The sequence below is a fragment of the Dreissena polymorpha genome, chromosome 1, assembly GCF_020536995.1.
Source record: "Dreissena polymorpha isolate Duluth1 chromosome 1, UMN_Dpol_1.0, whole genome shotgun sequence".
In the NCBI taxonomy this organism is placed as follows: Eukaryota; Metazoa; Mollusca; class Bivalvia; order Myida; family Dreissenidae; genus Dreissena; species Dreissena polymorpha.
In genome coordinates, this window is record NC_068355.1 from 141,176,862 (window position 1) to 141,192,141 (window position 15,280).

A 15,280-nucleotide genomic window follows, 5' to 3' on the forward strand; every position below is an offset into this window, starting at 1 on the left:
TTCACGGTTTGGTAAATTGACAAAAATGAAAAAAGTTGTTTCACATTCACAAATTTTCGGTTTAGTTATGATATTTGTGAGGAAACAGTATTACTGAACATTTGCCATGGTCTAATATAGCCATTATATGCATCTTTTGACGATTTAAAAACCTAAAAATTATAAAGCGTTGCAACGCGAAACGATTGAATAATTTGGATAGTTCTGTTGTTGTCGTTTAAATTTGTGAAACTACGAAGATTGCTTATATAAGGTAGAAAGTACGTGACTTATGTATGCTTTGCAGGATAGCTCAGTTGGCTGATGCGTTTTTACTTCAGGTTTCCGGGGGTCACTGGTTCGAGCCCTGCTGCGGGCTACTTTTTTCCTATTTAATATTTGATTTTTTACTGGAGCTTTTAAAATTTAATGTTTACATTTATCAATATAAAGCATTTAATGACAAACTTCAAAACATGAGATCTGTGAAAAGGCCCCTTTAAAGCTTATTTGTTCAAATTACAAACTTGAACAAACTTTATTAATTGTTTTGCTATCATAACGTTCAGAGCAGGGTCGTTCTTTTTATTATGTGTGTAATTTGAAGTATTTCAGATAGCATTTACCTTTAATTACAGGGGTCATGTGTTTGTAGGGTTTATTGGTTTATTTGTAGATCATCGTTTTAATATACTGCTTTGCTATTGTAATTAATTAACAAATCCATACGCAATCTGTCTCATGTTTGTAAATTGATATGAATAAAGTATTTGTTTTCAATACGTAGTGAATTGTTCTTAATTCGCACACCTATCATGATGTCATATAATTAAAATATATACGTTCAGTCACAGCTTATGCTAAAAACTCGTAAGTCATCAATATGAAGGTTTTAGAAATCGCAATACATTTGTGTACAGTACGAGGTTCTAAGAAAACGTATGTTTCTTTTCACGTGTAGTATTTCAGGGCTAATAAATCAAAACCTCTTGGTGAAAAGGGCAATACAATCTTCAAAATGTCCGCAAAAGAACTGACAGGTGTGCCATATTATGCCATATGTAAAGCTGTAACTGCCTTAGAATATACTAGAACCAAACTCTGATTAAGTATATTCAAATGAAACTGAGGCGGGTGAATACACTGGATTCACCATCGTTGTTCATCTGTTCGTCCGCACGATCTTTCAAAGTGCATCATTCAAACGTGCATGCGTTGGTCGTTAACATAGGATATTGTAAATGATATATTGTTTCCCTCTTTTACATTAAATATTTTTTCCTCATCAATAAAATACTAAACATGCCTATTTTACCATTAAGAATTTCTATAACATGATGTACGATACGGTCTCATAGCATGGTCCCTGAAGTTGTTGTGTGTTGTGTTTAATCAAGGTAGCGCACCCGTAATGGGCACCTATCGAAATATAATCTAATCTATTATTTTCTTAATCAGCATCATTTCACTGAACTACATGCACATTTTAGGTAGTCTTTCCATGCTTTAAAAAAAATATACTGATTTTTTCAAAACCACCCCACACTCGGCTTTTGTGAAGTTTATGTGCCCCCCTGGTTCCATAATTCATCCCGATTTCCAAATATAGGCATGCAGTTGGTGTGTACAGATGCAGTAAAGGTATTTAAAGTTTAAACAAGATGAAAAAAAGTTTTCTTTTACAGACATTTATTTTTTATAACTTGTTATCTATGGAAGAGCGCCATGAAATGTAAGTGGTTTAAGGCAAATAGAAATTGGGTTGGTTAAAAACAAAGTGTCATAAAATTCAAAATAGTATCATTTAAGTCATATTTTTAACTTAGTTTTTATAGATACACATTATACAGCAAAAATACCAAGAAATAGACAGATTTACCGTTTACTTTTTGAAATAAAATTTAAAATGCATGGTTCGTGTTTTCACCAGTAAATCACCCAATTTAGCCATAACGTTGTTTTCATTTTAAAAATTGAAGAATGTGCATAAAAATTACAACATATTTAACAATAAACATAGCTTATATGCCATATTAAATCAAATTACGTTAGAAAAGAAATAAAACGCGTCGCAAAAAAGTATACGTCGTCGGCACGATCCTGCGCGGGAATATCCCAAAAGATTTCTAGTTTATCGCCTTAACCACTAGGCTACTTGCTTCACCAATATGTAAAAACGTGCATTGTCGAAATGCAACAACCCAACGCAACATTTTTTTTCTAGATGTAAATACCGATGTAGGTGAGGCTTGTATATCGATTTATTGCATTGTGGTAATATTATGTCCTTATCATGTGTTTTTACGCAAATTATTGAAATCAAAAAGAGAGAGAGAATTATTGTATACTAATCACAGATTTTATGAAAAATACAATAAGAAGGATTATTTTACTAAACTCGCGGATTTTAAGATAATACAATCAGGAAGATTATCGCACAATAATCACGCATTTGATTACAAAACAGTCCGGCGGATATAGATGTAACAAGATGTGTTTGAGAAACACAATGTCCCCCTATATGACGTTTGACCTTGTAGGATGATCTTGACCCTTCACCACTCAAAATGTGCAGCTCCTTGAGATACACACGCATTTCAAATATAAAATTGCTAGCTTCAATATTGCAGAAGTGACATTACATGCGCAGTTTTGACCCATATACTTGAGCTTGAAGGATGACCTTGACCTTGACCTTTCACCACTCAAAATGTGCAGCTCCATTAGATACACTTGCATGCCAAATATCAAGTTGCTATCTTCAATATTGCAAAAGTATTAATAAAATAAACGATTTGGGCCACATATATTTGACCTCTGACCTTGAAGGATGACCTTGACCTTGTCCTTTCACCACTCAAAATGTGCAGCTCTATGAGATACACATGCATGCCACATATCAAGTTGCTATCTTCAATATTGCAAAAGTATTCATAAAGTAAGCGATTTTGGCCACATATATTTGATCTATGACCTTGAAGGATGACCTTGACCTTTCACCACTCAAAATGTGCAGCTCCATGAGATACACATGCATGCCAAATATCAAGTTGCCATTTTCAATATTGCAAAAGTATTCATAAAATGAGCGATTTTGGCCACCTATATTTGACCTCTGACCTTGAAGGATGACCTTGACCTTTCACCACTCAAAATGTGCAGCTTCATGAGATACACATGCATGCCAAATATGAAGTTGCTATCTTCAATACAGCAAAAGTTATTGCAAAATGTTAAAGTTGGCGCAAACCAACCAACAGACAAACCAACAGAGAGGGCAAAAATAATATGTCCCCCACTACTATAGTGGGGGACATAAAAAGCTATAATTATGTTCTTGTACGCCGTAACCGCCGTATTGTGATTTTTTTTTATATCTTAGTTCACACAAAGCAATTGTTAAATCCATGATTTAAACTACGAAAAACTGCTCATGTGATGGTCATTTAATTTATTGTAGCATGTCGCATGTAACATTTATCTTCCAAAAACACATATATACGTATAATATTAAGCAATGCAATATATAAAGATCGGTTGGTTTGAGCCCTTTTGTCCGTGTTTCCAAGGTCTAGTACATTTCTGTAATAAGAAAGAAATTATAACCACATGTAGCACAAAACGATCTTCAAAGACGCATGAGATGTAATTAATGAACATTTTACATTATATCGCTCTAAATCTTATTTTAATATAAGGTCTCGAGAGTCGTTATCAGCATAACAATATAAAAATAAAACAAGTAGCGGATCGGTAATTGGATCAATTTATTTCCAAAATAGGGATTTCTAGTATATTTATTTCTATATTTAGAATATTTCGTACAGGAATTCCTTTAAGTTAACAGCGCAGACCCTGATGATACGCCGCATCATGCGTCGTCTCATCTGGGTCTACGCTGTTTGTCAAGGCCTTTTTTCTAGACGCTAGGCATAAATGGGTTAAAGGCCGTTGTCAAGCACGTACTGTATGATCGCCGAGGAAATCCCTTCCCCCCAATACCGGAACCAGCCATGCCGCCTATTCCTACAAAGAATACATGATTGAGGACTGTTTAGGAAGTCAATAAAAACCGACATATGGCGGATCGGATGTTTTAATTATATGCGGAACTCTAAAGATATGTAGGTTTAGTTATAAATTAACGTGATAAAATGAAATTAAAGGATACGTAATTTCTGATATTTGAAATATAAATGTATACCATACATCCAACGAAAGTCTTTCGTTATATTAACCCATTTATGCATAGCGTCTAGAAAAAAGGCCTTGGCAAACAGCGCAGACCCAGATGAGACGCCGCATGATGCTGCGTCTCATCAGGGTCTGCGCTGTTTGCTTAAATGAATTTCTGTATAAATATATTTGACATTCCTAATTTTGGAAATAAATTGACCCAATTTAGAAGGATGGGAGAGGCCACTAGGCATAAATGGGTTAAAATAAAAATATATTATTACACATCAATATTTGATCTAAGAATGCAGATGTTCCGCAGAAGGCATGGAAAGTTTCTAAAACAAAATTACTACAAGATAAGACACAAGACACAAATGTTCTGTCGAAGATTTATGAACAGTGAACTATAAATGAAACTGTTAGAGTGTTAACAAGTTTTTACTTACTGGTCCAAAATATCATTAGGACAAATCTTCTGACCAAGTTTCATGAAGATTGGACAATACATGTGACAAGAAGAGTGTTAACAAATTTTTACTTGAGCCATGTACTGAAAATGCCCCGACCCTTGCGGCCATGTTCTTCAACCAAAATTTCCGAACTAATCTTAATATTCAATGTGAAAAATCTTTCGATCGGCCAATAAATGTGGTCTCAAGAGTGTTAACAAGGTTATACTATACTAATAGCCATATAAGGAGAAATGCCTGGCGGCCATGTTTTCAAGCAACCGGAATCATTTTCTAACTCGTCCAAGATATCGTTAGGATAAATCTCTGACCAAGCTTCGTGATGATTTGAAAATAAATGTGGCCTCCAGAATGTTTACAAGTGTTGTTTTTTTTTTCTTGAGCCATACAAGGCGAGGTTTTTAAACCAACCGGAACCATTGTCGAGTGCGTCCAAGATATCAGTAGCACAAATATTTTGACAAATTTTAAAAAGATCGGAAAACAACATGTGGGCCTCTAGAGTGTTAACAAGGCAAATGTTGACGCCGCACGACGCACGACGTACAAAAGGCGAGCTAAAAAGAACGTAAAAATAGTCAACCACTTTATATATTGTAAAGGGTTACATACCACCATATCCACCCGCAACTCCTCCGGAAAAACCACTAACACCGAACTGCCTGTAGTAGGAACCACCGTGACGTCTGTGCATAGAGTAGATGGGAACAATAACCAAGATTGCATACTATTACTATTACTGTACAAGTTAGCATATAAATAGCCAACGTTTAATATAACGACGAAAAAGAAAGAACTGGGATTTTAAACTTACCTGTTCTAATGAGCTGATAAACGTGTTCTACCTACATGTAAACTTTGCATAATATGTTGATACACTGCACAATCAAACATTGTGAGCCTTGTTCTGAGAAAACTGGGTTTAATGTATGTGCGTAAAGTGTCATCCCAGATTAGCCTTGACTTGATTTTCGGTAAGGAGGGACTGACTTCCTTGAAACCAAAAATAACATAAAAGCGGAAAGTGTCGTCCCTGATTAGCCTGTGCGGACAGCACAGGCTAATCTGAGACGACACTTTGCGCATATGCATTAAGACCAGTTTTCTCAGAACGCGGCTCATGTGTTATACTGAAATGCGCTTTACACGATCAACATAAACAACCATTTACTTGGGGTTATTGTTGATATTTTAAGTGCATTATTATATCCGATCGCATCAGTTTATTTACACGTCATATGCATCGGAAATTTAGAATGTATTTGGAATTTATTTGTAAGAAGGACGGCATGCTACTCAATGGTACTGTGGTAACCAAATACATACAGGTTTTAATTGATATACAAACTTGTTTTAATTTTACAATAAGATAACGCATCATGTCGGTTTGCTTCGAGTTCAAGTTTTAATACACGCACTGCACGTATCAACAATGTGTAAAGGGTACCTACGCATGCCCTCCGAAGGATCCGCTCAGCAAACCACCTCCAATACCGCCATATTTTCCACCGAATCCTCCGCCGACGCCATGGCCTATCATGCCACCGCCGATTCCACCTCCAATCATGCCACCGCCGATTCCACCTCCAATCATGCCACCGCCGATTCCACCTCCAAACATTCCACTTGTTCGTCCGCCGTATTTTCCCCCGCCAAATCCACCGCCAATACCGCCTCCTATGATTCCGCCGCCAACGCCGCCGAACGCACCTCCTCCAAAACCACCGCCTCCAAGGAATCCGCCACCGATCATGCCACCCGAGTCAAAGCTCCCGCCCATTCCCTTTAACATTCTACTCCCATATTTTCCTCCGCCGATTCCACCACCAATCATTCCCCCTCCTATACCCCCGTACATTCCACTACCATATGATCCAGCTCCCATTCCACCATACTTTCCACCGCCGACTCCGCCACCAACTCCACCCCCAATAATACCGCCGCCAAAGCCATCGTTATCTCCTCCACCTATTCCACCCAAGATGCCGCCACCAACCAACCCACCGCCGATATCACCGTACTTTCCAGCACCAATCCCGCCACCGATTCCACCGCCAATAATGCCACCGCTGATTCCGCCTTCAAACATTGAGCCGCCAAAATGCCCGCCACTTATACCTCCGTTGGAGTAGTCGCCGTCAACGTAACCACCTTGGAAACCAGCAGAGCCCCCTTTAAATAATGATGTGACACATAAAACATTCATAAGTCATTTATACATTTACGCCAAAGAAATGTTAAGAAACACGATGTGAGTGAACTGCGCATGGCCATTTAAATTAAAACTGTCTAATTTAATGTTTTAACACATGAGCAATTTCAAATTGAATATACGACACATGTAACAGATACATAAGAAACAAACTGATTAAATGTATATTGCATTTGTTTTATTAACTTGACGTTTTACTTTAAGATCACCTTGCAAAGTAAGAAAATCCTTGAATGCTATAAACAAATCTACTTCGAACAAAGTGTGGAGTAATATTGGCGTATCTTTGACAATTGACTTCGAATCTCGACATTGGCCTTTGATATATGGACCCGCTTTTGGCGCGCTAAACTCAATATCAACGTGTTGATCACATGACACGACTCTTTAAAAAAATCCATTCCTGTTCGACAAAGTTATGATAAGGAAAAATGTTCGCGTTAAATGTTCCGTAATCTCTTCTAAACCCTAATGTTGGATTTTGACCATTGGGATATGGACCTGTTTATTATGAGACAAAGAGTGTTATTAAGATGATCAGTTATGGCAAATTATATGATCGTTTATTGTGTTCTCCACATTGAACCTTCAAACCAAGTTCTTGCGCGCAACGCTCCGATTTATCATGCTGATGACTTTTGACAAGATATAAGAAAATCCATTCATGATAGTCAAATGGATTTTCACGTTCAATTTAATAAAAGTTGTCATTTGTCCTTAACCCATTTATGTTTAGCGTCTAGAAAAAAGGCATTGGCAAACAGCGTAGACCCAAATGAGACGCCGTATGATGCGGCGTCTCAGCAGGGTCTACGCTGTTTGCTGAAAGGAATTTCTGTAAGAAATATTCTAAATATAGAAAAAAATATACTAGACATCTTTAATTTTGGAAATATATTGGTCCAATTCAGAAGGATGGTCGAGTCCACTAGGCATAAATGGGCTAAATTGTGCAGGAGATCTGAATTACGCGCGATACGCCGCCTCATCCTGCTGATCGCATAAGGCATGTCATTTCAAAATCCACCTATGCTGAATTAAACGGTCGTTTTAATACGGGCGTATAATACCGACAACAAACGAAAAACTTACCTCCGATAAAATATCCGTGGTCGTCAAATCCATTACTTCTGTAGTCACCTGTATAAGTAAAATGCAATTCAGGATGAATAGAAAAACATGTGTGAAACGGAATCCAATTAGCATTACGCAAATCATCTTTAATATGTGAATCGTATGTGATATCATAAATAAATTAGTAGATAAAACTTTTCACATAATAACTATAATATTTCTTGAGATTTAAATAATTTAAACAGGACGTTTTATTTAAACGTTGAAAACTTTCAATCTTAACCAATATTGTATGAGTATCTTTAATTGCAAACCGATTTGTTTATTTAAGGATGAAATGCAACCCACCTTTCACCAAAACAATGCATGAAACGACGCACACCAAAAGTTTTATGAACGCCATGTTTACCAGTCGTGATCACTGCAAAAAGAAAGCAAATTTATTAATCTAAAGATATTTATTTCTAACTTCAAAATTACTGAATGCATATTCATAGTAATTTATACATATACCAACAATGCATACAAAGGAAACACAATTTTAGTTTTAAGTAGTTTGCATATCTAGTACAAATATATTAAGGTAAGAGACATTCGTGAAAAGGTCGCATCAATCGAAATAAAACAGAATTAAGCGTTATGACGACACTTTGGATTTAAATTTTCCAAACATCAACATAAGCAAGCATTTATAATATATCTTCAAATGAAAAGCTGATGCTTGACAATTGAACTCGCAAATCTCTCGTGATATAAATACGCGCATCAATGCCGGAAACACGCAAATAACAAATGAACAACGTGTTTTAATATACATAGCAAAACAAAAATAATCAAAAGGGAGTGCATTAAGGCTATAGATGCGGATGTGTATGTCATGTTTTAACTCTTTTTTTTGAATGCCTTTATTTTATAATTTCGAAACTTGTAATAACAAAAATAGGTTGAAAGAAATATGTGTGCACTAATTCAGTATGATACTTATCTGACTTTACAGTTTGAGAGCATTTAAAATTAATAGGCTTTCAAATATATAAAACTTGAGACCACACGAAACATATGACCAAACTGTCGATGTCTACGTGGTTATTCAGAACACAATGTTGGAAATATCTTGAACGCACGACGGAAAATTGTGCTATCATAAATGACACCGTGTATTACATTTTATAATCCGAAAGAACGGAAAAGCAACTTAAACGACAAAAATGTCGGTCTAACTGATAATAAATATAAACAAACAAATTAAACAAAAGTAAGAAATTACTTAAATAAGTTAATTATAAAAAATAAACATAATGACTTACGAAATGGTTCGAGGATGACGTCAGGATCGGAGAGCAATGGTTCGGAGGCCGATTATGTCTGTGTATTGACGATCAGTACGCCATTATATACTATCAGCGGTCAAGCGGCTTTGCCCAAATCATTGTCCAGTTTGGCATTTTACAAAACACTACTTAATTGTTATATCAATCAAAGTAACGCTTTCGCTATCACTATGACGTTACAGTACCTTACGTGAGGTCGTACAACTATGTTCGCTTTCGTGTCTCGCTTGAACATAAGTACGTTATAAGGGCAGTACTAATTGATATTTGACAGTTATATTCATATTTACGATCAACGTCATGTAGCTCTTATGCGTTTAAATGACTTATTAAGAGATTGAATGTGGAATCAATTAGCGAAGTTACGCAATATTTGACAGCGGGTATCGCTGGACATCTGTGTACGGTTTTTGTGTATGATATGATATACCGTTTTCTATTTTTTTTTTATATAAGATCTAACTACCAAAACGCAATTCGCATTCATGGCTATTGTCTGGACATTATCATTAATAACTCATCTGATACAATTTTTCTACAAGTTATGCCAACTGTAATACATAATTTACAAAATCAATATTTTTTTAAAGAAAAACTGAAATGTGCAAATGGTAAATATCAGTTTATTGCAACTAGTCGCATGTGTTTCCAACATGGATGCATGGGCCCAGTGATAAGGGTATCACTTAATGTCTTTAAATACATGTATATAAATAAACCAGGAAACAGATAAACAACAAACATGACAAAAATCGACAACAGTGTAATTCATAACAGAATAATAAACTAACACAGTATCTAAAAGTTCATAAAAATGTTACACCCCAACCATAATATTGTCAAGTTATGTGACAATATTTTACCCATTAAAACATCCAAAAGATAAAGAATACTTCACATTATGAAACAAGAGGGCCTGAAAGGCCCAAAGTCGCTCACCTGAGATAACAAGATATTATTGGGACAAATCTTCTGACCAAGTTTCACGAAGATCGGAAAATAAATGTGGCTTCTAGAGTGTAAACAGGGTTTTACTATAGCCATATAAGGAAAAATGCCCTGATCCCTGGCAGCCATGTTTTTCAACCAACCGGCATCATCTTTTAACTCATCCAATATATTATCGGGATGAATCTTCTGACCAAGTTTTATGAAGATCGGACAGTAAATGTGGCTTCTAGAGTGTTAACAAGATTTTACTATAGCCATATAAGGAAAAATGCCCCGCCCCTTGGAAGCCATTTTTTCAGACAAACATAATTATTTTCAGCTCATCCAAGATATCATTGAGACCTATCTTCTGACCAAATTTCATGAAGATTGGACAATAAATGTGGCCTCTAGAGTGTTAACAAGGTTTTACTATAGCCATATATAGCCATATAAGGAAAAATGCCCTGCCCCTGGTGGCCATGTTTTTAAAGCAACCAAAACCATTTTCGACCTCATCCAAGATATCATTGGGACAAATCTTCTGATCAAGTTTCATGATGATCGGAAAATAAATGTGACCTCTAGAGTGTTAACAAGGTTTTACTATAGCCATATAAGGAAAATAGCCCGGCCCCTGTGGTGGCCATGTTTTTCAACCAACCAGCATCATTTTTGAACTCGTCCAAGATATTATTGGGATGAATCTTCTGACCGCGTTTCATGAAGATCGGACTATAAATGTGGCCTCTCGAGTGTTAACAAGATTTTACTATAGCCTTATATAGCCATATAAGGAAAAATGCCCCGCCCCTTGGCGGCCATGTTATTCAAGCAAACGTTACCACTTTCAAACTCATCCAAGATATCATTAAGACAAATCTTCTGACCAAATTTCATCAAGATTGGACAATAAATGTGGTCTCTAGAGTGTTAACAAGGTTTTACTATAGCCATATAAGGAAAAATGCCCCACCCCCTGGCGGCCATGTTTTTCAACCAACCGGCATCATTTTCTAACTCTTCCAGGATATTATTGGGATGAATCTTCTGACCAAGTTTCATTAAGATTGGACAATAAATGTGGCCTCAGAGTGTTAACAAGATTTTACTATAGCCATATTAAGCCATATAAGGAAAAATGCCCCGCCCCTTGGCAGCCATGTTTTTCAAGCAAAGGTTACCATTTTTGAACTCATCAAAGATATTAGTGGGACAAATCTTCTGAGCAAGTTTCATGAAGATCGGAAAATAAATGTTGCCTCTAGAGTGTTAACAAGGTTTTACTATAGCCTAAAGCTGCCTTATAAGGAAAAATGCCCCGCCCCCTGGGGGCCATGTTTTTTAATCAACCGGCATCATTTTCGAACTCTTCCAAGATATTATTGGGATGAATCTTCTGACCAAGTTTCATGAAGATCAGACAATAAATGTGGCCTCTAGAGTGTTAACAAGATTTTACTATAGCCATATTAGGAAAAATGCCCCTCCCCTTCAGCCATGTTTTTCAAGCAAACGTAACCATTTTCGAACTCATCCAAGTTATCATTGAAACCAATCTTCTGACCAAATTTCATGAAGATTGGACAATAAATGTTGCCTCTAGAGAGTGAACAAGGCAAATGTTGACATCGCACAACTGACAACGAAAAAAGGCGATCACAAAAGCTCACCATGAGCACTTTGTGCTCAGGTGAGCTAAAAAGACAAAAGTCAACTGTATTTTTCTGGAAACTTTCCCTTATCTTCAAAAAAAGGCAGAAAAACTGGACCACAGTTTTGACAGTAATGCACACAATTCAGAAGTCCATTTTGGTTCAAAGAAAAACCTAAATACAAATAAAATATGAGCATTATCTTATGTTGCCCTTTTTTATCTCTTCACTTGTTATGTTTCATAATGAAGTCTAATATATATTTAGGACATCAACATTCAAGATTGTTTTTTAACATTCACCTTTAATGAAAAAAAGGTTGCATACATAACTGTCAATTAAGTTTTCATGTGCATGCCAAGTTTCAGAACAATTTCTCATGTATGTTTAGAACAAAATGCATTATTTTATGTAATTGTACTTTCAGTAATACTCAAGGGACACTTGACATGTGCATAAATGAAGAGTTATGCAAAATCATTTTATCACTTAGATAAGTATACCAGGTTGTTTTGTCATGTTCTATGTATTAAAGAAAATTAATTTCTGGAAGGCCAGATAAACAGATGGATGAAGATAGGATGAGATTGACAGACACGACAAAAGGGCACATACAGCCAAATAAACCTAGTTTCACAACCAAATAATATATAGTTCTTGATTAGTACAATATTAATATTTGTTCACTTTATAATAACAATGTCATGACCTTTGACCTCCTGTCAAAAACCAAAAGGTCATGCATAATTCCCACGTGGCCCTTAATAAGAAAAATAAGCACTTTCGGAGAGATTGGCGGATTCAGTTTAATATTATACGTACTTTTCAATTAAATTCATTTTATGCGCATGCACAAACAGGAGGATTGATAAACAAGGGAAGCAATGACAGACAGAAAAACCTAACGCTAAAAGTGTACACACAGTTTTATGACTAGAGGCACTTTCATGTTATTACAATCTTTAAGTTTATGAGGACAAACAGACATACAGACAGATGAACAGAGGAACAGACATGCAGATAGACAAAAAAAAACTCAATGTGTTAACCAACTTTAATCATAATATATAATGTACTTTTTGAGTGAATATGATGTAAACGTTTTTCTCATTTATGTTGTTGTACCAACCTGACCTTTAAACCATTGTACAAAAAGAAAGGGTTGTGCATAATATTTAAATGCCTTTTAAAAATATAAAGTATACAAATTGTCATAGAGAAGCTTCAGTAGTTTTTGTGACATCAAATGAACATATTTCGCAGAGGGATAGGATAGACTGACAGTGAGGTGGACATACAGACTGATGGAGAGCGTACTTATAAGCAAACAGACTGACATTATTGACAGAGAATTACAATTGTACCTTTCAAACCAAGAAAGGACTAAATAATGGGATAAATACAAAGACAGTTAAGTGTCAAATTCTGATTTTTATATACATTTGTAAGTTATTATCCTTGCTTAATAAAACATATACGTTTTCATCTCAAAACTAAGTTTTGTCTTAATTCAGAAATATCAAACACCCTAAAATATCTGAACGGATCGATTTAATTAAACTTAATTAACTTAACAACAAATACTTTAACATTAGTTGACACTACAATGAAAATAAGTATAAATTTTCCAGAAAAAAAAACACTGTAGGCATAAATATTTGTTAAACCTAGCTAGCTGATAATGAAACTCATTAAAAATCTTCGCGACAATTATAAAAAAAAGAAGGTATTATTAAAGGCTAACACCAAAACTTCATATATAACTACTGAAAATCTCATATAGTATTTACATACAAAACTATAAACTCAAAATATAAGTGAATTTCAAGAATTGTAACATAGAAAGAAAGCAGTTACTAGCAATTCAAATTTGGATTTAATATATTTTCTTATTCTGCTGCTGACTTACTAGATATGTGTATTATTCACATCTATTCTAAGCAGTAAAGTTGTAAGCAAATTAACACATTGAACTGAATTGAAAATCATACTTTTAACAGAATTCTAATTGTAGTGGTTTTAAATGTGCATAGCAATACTTATCATTTGTGACATGAAGTTATTGCACATGAAAATACAGCAACCATCTTTCAGAAAAAAAATATGAACATATTGCTTTCCTCTAATTCATTTACAATCAGCAAAGAGGAAGAACACAAATTATTGCTGTGATTCTAAATCAATATGTTCTAGAAAAAAAACTACATTGTCAGTACATGTGTTTATTCCATACAGAACCTGTTAATTTTAACATGTACATATAGAGCAAAACTCAATATTTGCTACTACCGGTATTCTTTGTGTTGTCCTATATTCTCAGAGAAGAACAAATGAGTAACATTAATATTTAAAGAAAACATGTTAAACGTTCAATTATTTAGTGGTCAATACAAACTAAGAATTTGATGAAAAGAATTTAAATATGATGTTGTTTACAAATATATATTATATATAATCTGAACAATATTTAACACAACATTTTTAAAATTAAAAAGAATATTGCACTTGATAGTGATCTAGCTTTGGGACTTTTTCAGAGTTATTAATGAATAGTTTCACAGCTTTATATTTACTTTTTGTCAACAGGTGAAACAGCAAGTACCATTTTTGAAAACATGACCTGTATATTTTTCCCTATATTGACTTTTGGCTTAGAGCAAATTTTGTCAACAACAGACAACAATAAACTATTAAATAATTCTGACTAAAATACATACATTCAAAACAAAGAAATCAGGTATAAGGCAGAATGGTCAAATATCATATATCACATTAATTATACCAAGCGCAAATCATTATGCAAGCCCCCCCTACCTTCTGAAAGTAAGGTAATACAAACTTAAGATCACAAATTGCTGATATAGACGTCTCCATGTTCGAGGTTAAATACCTGCATCTGTTCCACCCCATTTGCGTTACAAGTAGGCATTCTCAAGTCCTCTGCCTCACTGGTAGCCTGCAGAGCTTGAGAACCGTTGATGTACACAAAGTTTGTCAACATAGTCAAGTCACGACCATTCTGAGATTGCACAATTCCTGCATAATTGGGCATCAAATTCATAACTGCTGCAGTGTACTCGGATGGATCCAAATTTGACATAACCCCAGAAGAAATGCCCTGAGCATTGCTGATGTTAACGCTATTGTCATACTGTTCTTGCTTGGTGTTCTCACACTTTGGTTCATTTTTCATGTAGTACTCTTTTTCTGAAGGACCACTTTCCTCAATTTCTGTTACAATATTTCCATCTTTGTCCAAAGGTGGTCCCTCTTGCAAAGACTTTCTTAAAGATGCTGCTGCAACGAGCTGTCCATCTTTGGTGATCACATCGCCAGAATCAAACTGAGCGTATTTCATTTTCAGTGCCACAGTGTGTTTGGTGACCACAACAAGGTCATGTACTGTGCGGATGTGTTTGTCAACGTTCCCTTTGACACCTGTCCGATAGT

The 15,280-nt window shown here is 35.3% G+C and overlaps 2 protein-coding genes across 4 annotated transcripts in view; both read right to left on the reverse strand.

The window, feature by feature from the left end:
- Positions 1 to 3,428: 3,428 nt before the first annotated feature.
- LOC127852972 (uncharacterized) lies at positions 3,429 to 9,781 on the reverse strand. 2 transcript variants are annotated; one of them, XM_052387084.1, is made up of 7 exons: positions 9,222 to 9,781; positions 8,263 to 8,335; positions 7,933 to 7,980; positions 6,080 to 6,800; positions 5,241 to 5,314; positions 3,946 to 4,005; positions 3,429 to 3,561 (listed from the first exon to the last, which is right to left on the reverse strand). In XM_052387084.1, the coding sequence occupies exons 2-7, from the start codon at positions 8,315 to 8,317 to the stop codon at positions 3,551 to 3,553; spliced, it is 969 nt and encodes a 322-aa protein (XP_052243044.1). In that variant the 5' UTR covers positions 8,318 to 8,335; positions 9,222 to 9,781; the 3' UTR covers positions 3,429 to 3,550. The 2 variants fall into 2 exon arrangements, with proteins under 2 accessions (XP_052243044.1, XP_052243053.1); XM_052387093.1 differs by lacking the exon at positions 9,222 to 9,781 and having other exon boundaries at positions 8,263 to 9,171.
- A 71-nt stretch (positions 9,782 to 9,852) lies between these two features.
- LOC127852965 (myoneurin-like) overlaps positions 9,853 to 15,280 on the reverse strand; it is a 32,981-nt gene continuing 27,553 nt past the window's right edge. For both annotated transcript variants that reach the window (XM_052387060.1, XM_052387070.1), the window contains exon 8: positions 9,853 to 15,280. This exon is cut by the window's right edge and continues 31 nt beyond it. In XM_052387060.1, coding sequence (XP_052243020.1) covers positions 14,676 to 15,280 — 605 coding nt within the window. In that variant the 3' untranslated portion in view covers positions 9,853 to 14,675.

Excerpts from the sequence above, each read along its gene's own strand:
- LOC127852972 (XM_052387084.1), bottom strand. The coding sequence starts at position 8,317 with ATGGCGTTCATAAAACTTTTGGTGTGCGTCGTTTCATGCATTGTTTTG. Across the intron at positions 7,981-8,262 it reads ATGCATTGTTTTGGTGAAAG|GTGACTACAGAAGTAATGGA; the intron begins GTGGGTTGCATT and ends TTACTTATACAG. Across the intron at positions 6,801-7,932 it reads CCACGGATATTTTATCGGAG|GGGGCTCTGCTGGTTTCCAA; the intron begins GTAAGTTTTTCG and ends CATTATTTAAAG.